The sequence below is a fragment of the Gopherus evgoodei genome, chromosome 9 (assembly GCF_007399415.2).
Source record: "Gopherus evgoodei ecotype Sinaloan lineage chromosome 9, rGopEvg1_v1.p, whole genome shotgun sequence".
NCBI classification, from domain to species: domain Eukaryota; kingdom Metazoa; phylum Chordata; order Testudines; family Testudinidae; genus Gopherus; species Gopherus evgoodei.
Genome location: NC_044330.1, coordinates 32,706,532 through 32,709,979, shown reverse-complemented (window position 1 = coordinate 32,709,979; position 3,448 = coordinate 32,706,532). Strand labels below are relative to the sequence as shown.

At 55.9% G+C, this 3,448-nt stretch overlaps 1 protein-coding gene across 1 annotated transcript; it reads left to right on the top strand.

Annotated features, from left to right (window-relative positions):
• On the top strand, positions 1-2,724 carry CHST2 (carbohydrate sulfotransferase 2). The gene has a single exon (XM_030576327.1). It carries the CDS (start codon positions 837-839, stop codon positions 2,241-2,243), a length of 1,407 nt encoding a protein of 468 aa, XP_030432187.1. The 5' UTR covers positions 1-836; the 3' UTR covers positions 2,244-2,724.
• The last annotated feature ends 724 nt before the right edge of the window (positions 2,725-3,448 follow it).

Genomic DNA, 3,448 nt, shown 5'->3' with positions numbered 1-3,448 from the left:
GGCTCCGTTTTGCTGTGTCGGGCGTGCGGAGAAGCAGCTCGTCCTCCAAGTGTCTCTCTCGGACAGCTGGGCTTGCAATGGAGCCCGGGGTGCCGGAGGGGTGACTGCCGAGCGCCGGGGGCTGCTGCAGGCGCGGGGTTGCCCGCTGGAGCTGGTACAGACCGGGCCGGCGATTGCCAAGGCGGTTCTGACCGATGCGGAGGGAAGCCGGGGAAGTAGCCCGCCGCGACCCCTTTGCCTGGGGCTCGCTGCTCCCCGCATCCGGTCTGATACCCCCCCGCCCCGCGCCAGAGAGGCGGCGATTGGGGGACGGAGCGCGGCTCGCCGCAGCCAGCCAGGAGGAGCCGCTGTCGCCGCTGCTGCGCGGGAGGCGAGATGCACTTTCGGAGCGATCAGCAGCTCAGCAGCACCCTAAAGTTTCCCCCCTCCCATGCCCCGGCTGCTTGCTCGCCGCTGGGCTGCGGAACGGAGACTCCCGCTGCCGCCGCGATGGGCCAGCGGAGCGCCGCGCGCTAGCCGGCTGCAGAGCCCGGCGCTAGGGGGCATCGGCCAAGAGGGGAGATTGCTGCTGCTTCCCCCCGGCCCCAGCCTGCCCGCTGCGGCTATGAAGGGAAGAAAGAAACGAAAGTTGCTGTGAGCCGGCAGCTGGTGAGACCCGCTGGCGCGAGGCTGGAGCACTGGCTAGTAACAAGGGCGCAGCCCCGCCAGGCAGCAGCGGCTGCCAGGACTGGGCTTCCCCATCCCCGGGGCGTACGGCATGCCAGATCCGCCGCGGGAAGGGCTCTCTGCTGGGGGCATGCGGGCAGCCCCCCCGGACCCGCGCTCCGTGTGATGTGATGAGCCACAGCTGGCGCCGGCCCGCCGCTCCTGCCCCTGCAGTGCTGCGGCTGCTGCTGCTGCCCTGGTCCCCGGCGCGTCTCAGCATGAAAGTCTTCCGCAGGAAGGCGCTGGTGCTGTGCCTGGGCTACGTGCTGCTGCTGCTGCTCACCATGCTCAACCTGTTGGACTACAAGTGGCACAAGGAGCCCCAACAATGCAACGAGGCTCCCCCGGCCCGGCGCGCCCCTTCTTCCCCGCGGCTGCCCCACTTCCAGCCCCGCTCGGACATCCGCTCCCTCTACCGGCCCCCCGCGCCGCCGCCCCGCCAGCGACAGCTGGTCTATGTCTTCACCACCTGGCGCTCGGGCTCGTCCTTCTTCGGGGAGCTCTTCAACCAGAACCCCGAGGTCTTCTTCCTGTACGAGCCGGTGTGGCACGTGTGGCAGAAGCTGTACCCGGGGGACGCCGTCTCCCTGCAGGGGGCGGCCCGGGACATGCTCAGCTCCCTCTACCGCTGCGACCTGGCCGTCTTCCAGCTCTACAACACGGCCGGGGCCAGCAAGAACCTCACCACGCTGGGCATCTTCGGGGCTGCCACCAACAAGGTGATCTGCTCATCGCCGCTCTGCCCGGCCTACCGCAAGGAGGTGGTGGGCATGGTGGACGACAAGGTCTGCAAGAAGTGCCCCCCGCAGCGGCTCAGCCTCTTGCAGGATGAGTGCAACAAGTACCACACCCTGGTCATCAAGGGCGTGCGTGTCTTTGATCTGGCTGTGCTGGCCCCCCTCATTCAGGACCCCACCCTGCAGCTCAAAGTTATCCACCTGGTCAGGGACCCCCGGGCGGTGGCCAGCTCCAGGATCAAATCCCGGCACGGCCTGATCCGGGAGAGCCTGCAGGTGGTGAGGAGCCGGGACCCCCGCATCCACCGCATGCCCCTCCTCGATGCCAGCCACAAGCTGAACAGCAAGAAGGAGGGGGGAGGTGGCTCGGATTACCACGCACTGGGGGCCATGGAGGTGATCTGCAGCAGCATGGCCAAGACCCTGCAGACTGCCCTGCGTCCACCTGACTGGCTCAAGAACAACTATCTGGTTGTCCGCTATGAGGACCTGGTGGTGGATCCCATCAAGACTGTGCGGCAGGTGTATGGCTTTGTCAATCTGGTGGTGAGCCCGGAGATGGAGAAGTTTGCCCTCAACATGACCAGCGGGCCTGGCTACTCCTCCAAGCCCTTTGTGGTGTCTGCCAGGAATGCCACCCAGGCAGTGAGTGCCTGGAGGACAGCATTGAGCTTCCAGCAGATCAAGCAGGTTGAGGACTATTGCCACCAGCCCATGGCCATCTTGGGCTACGAGAGAGTCAACAGCCCCGAAGAGGTGAAGGATCTAAGCAAAACATTGCTCAGGAAGCCAAGGCTGTGAATGGGGCACAGAGGATGCAGACAAGCATCCTTTCCAAAGGGACAGTTAGCCACTGAGCAGGTTTGAAACAGTCTTGTTTGCTTGAGAGAGAGGGAGTGAGGGGAAGAAAAACATCTGGTATTCCTTACAAATGCATTCGTCAGGAATTCAGGCATTCCTCCAAAGACCATTTGTGGGTGATATACATTGACATTTTTGCATTGCTGGGTTATATGCAATTAAAAAAAAAAAGTAGGATTGATGGTATTTGTAAAGCCCTTTTTCTCTCTTGTATCCAAGGTGAGATTCAGTACCAAAACCTTGTTTACGGACTTCTTGTGACTGTGATAATGAAAGACTTGTGCAATTTCTGAGACATCTGTCTCAGTCGGGATGGGTTGCAGTGGAAACATAATATTGCAAATTGGGTTTTTCTATTAAAAGTAAATATTCAAATGTGATCTAAATAAAGAAAACAAATGATATTCATTTTTTATATTTACCTTGATTGTCTGGGAATCACACACATTGCTTACATACAGCTTGAAAAAGTGCTTGCTTCAGATGCACATTTGATAGTAATAAATACTTTTTATTGGGCTCGGGGGCTGGAGTGCAACTTTCTCCACGTTATCCCGTGTTTAGAAGCTGCTTTCTTACAAACAAGTACAAATCCCATAAATGCTGTGAAGATTTTGTGGCCATATGCACACAGGCAAGAGAGATCTCTCTAAATATTGTTGTGTGTTTTTTTTAAAAGTGAAACGTAACTTTTTAAATAAGTGCCACTATAATATATTCAGAAGGTTTGCCATCACAACAATATTGTTGTCTTGAAACACATGTCAAGGAGTCACTGTTAAGTAGAACAAATGGTTCTACGTGTGGTCTTAAAAGTACAATATTTAAGTGAACATTTTATAATAATGAAAAGGTTTGCATGTGTGCAAACTAAATAAACATCTATATATATTGTAGTGCAAATAACTGCAATGGATAGATAAAATACTTGAAGCATACTTCTGGCATGCTTGTTGTCAGATGGTATAAATGAAAACAGAATAAAGCTAGAGTTTCAATGTGAATAGTATAGAACTATTCATTTTCTGGCGCGCGAGTGTGTGTGTGTGTGTGTGTGTGTGTGTGTGTGTGTGTGTGTGTATATATACACACACAATCTGGTATGTAGGAACATACAGGTTTTGGTATGTTGATATGTTGGGCTG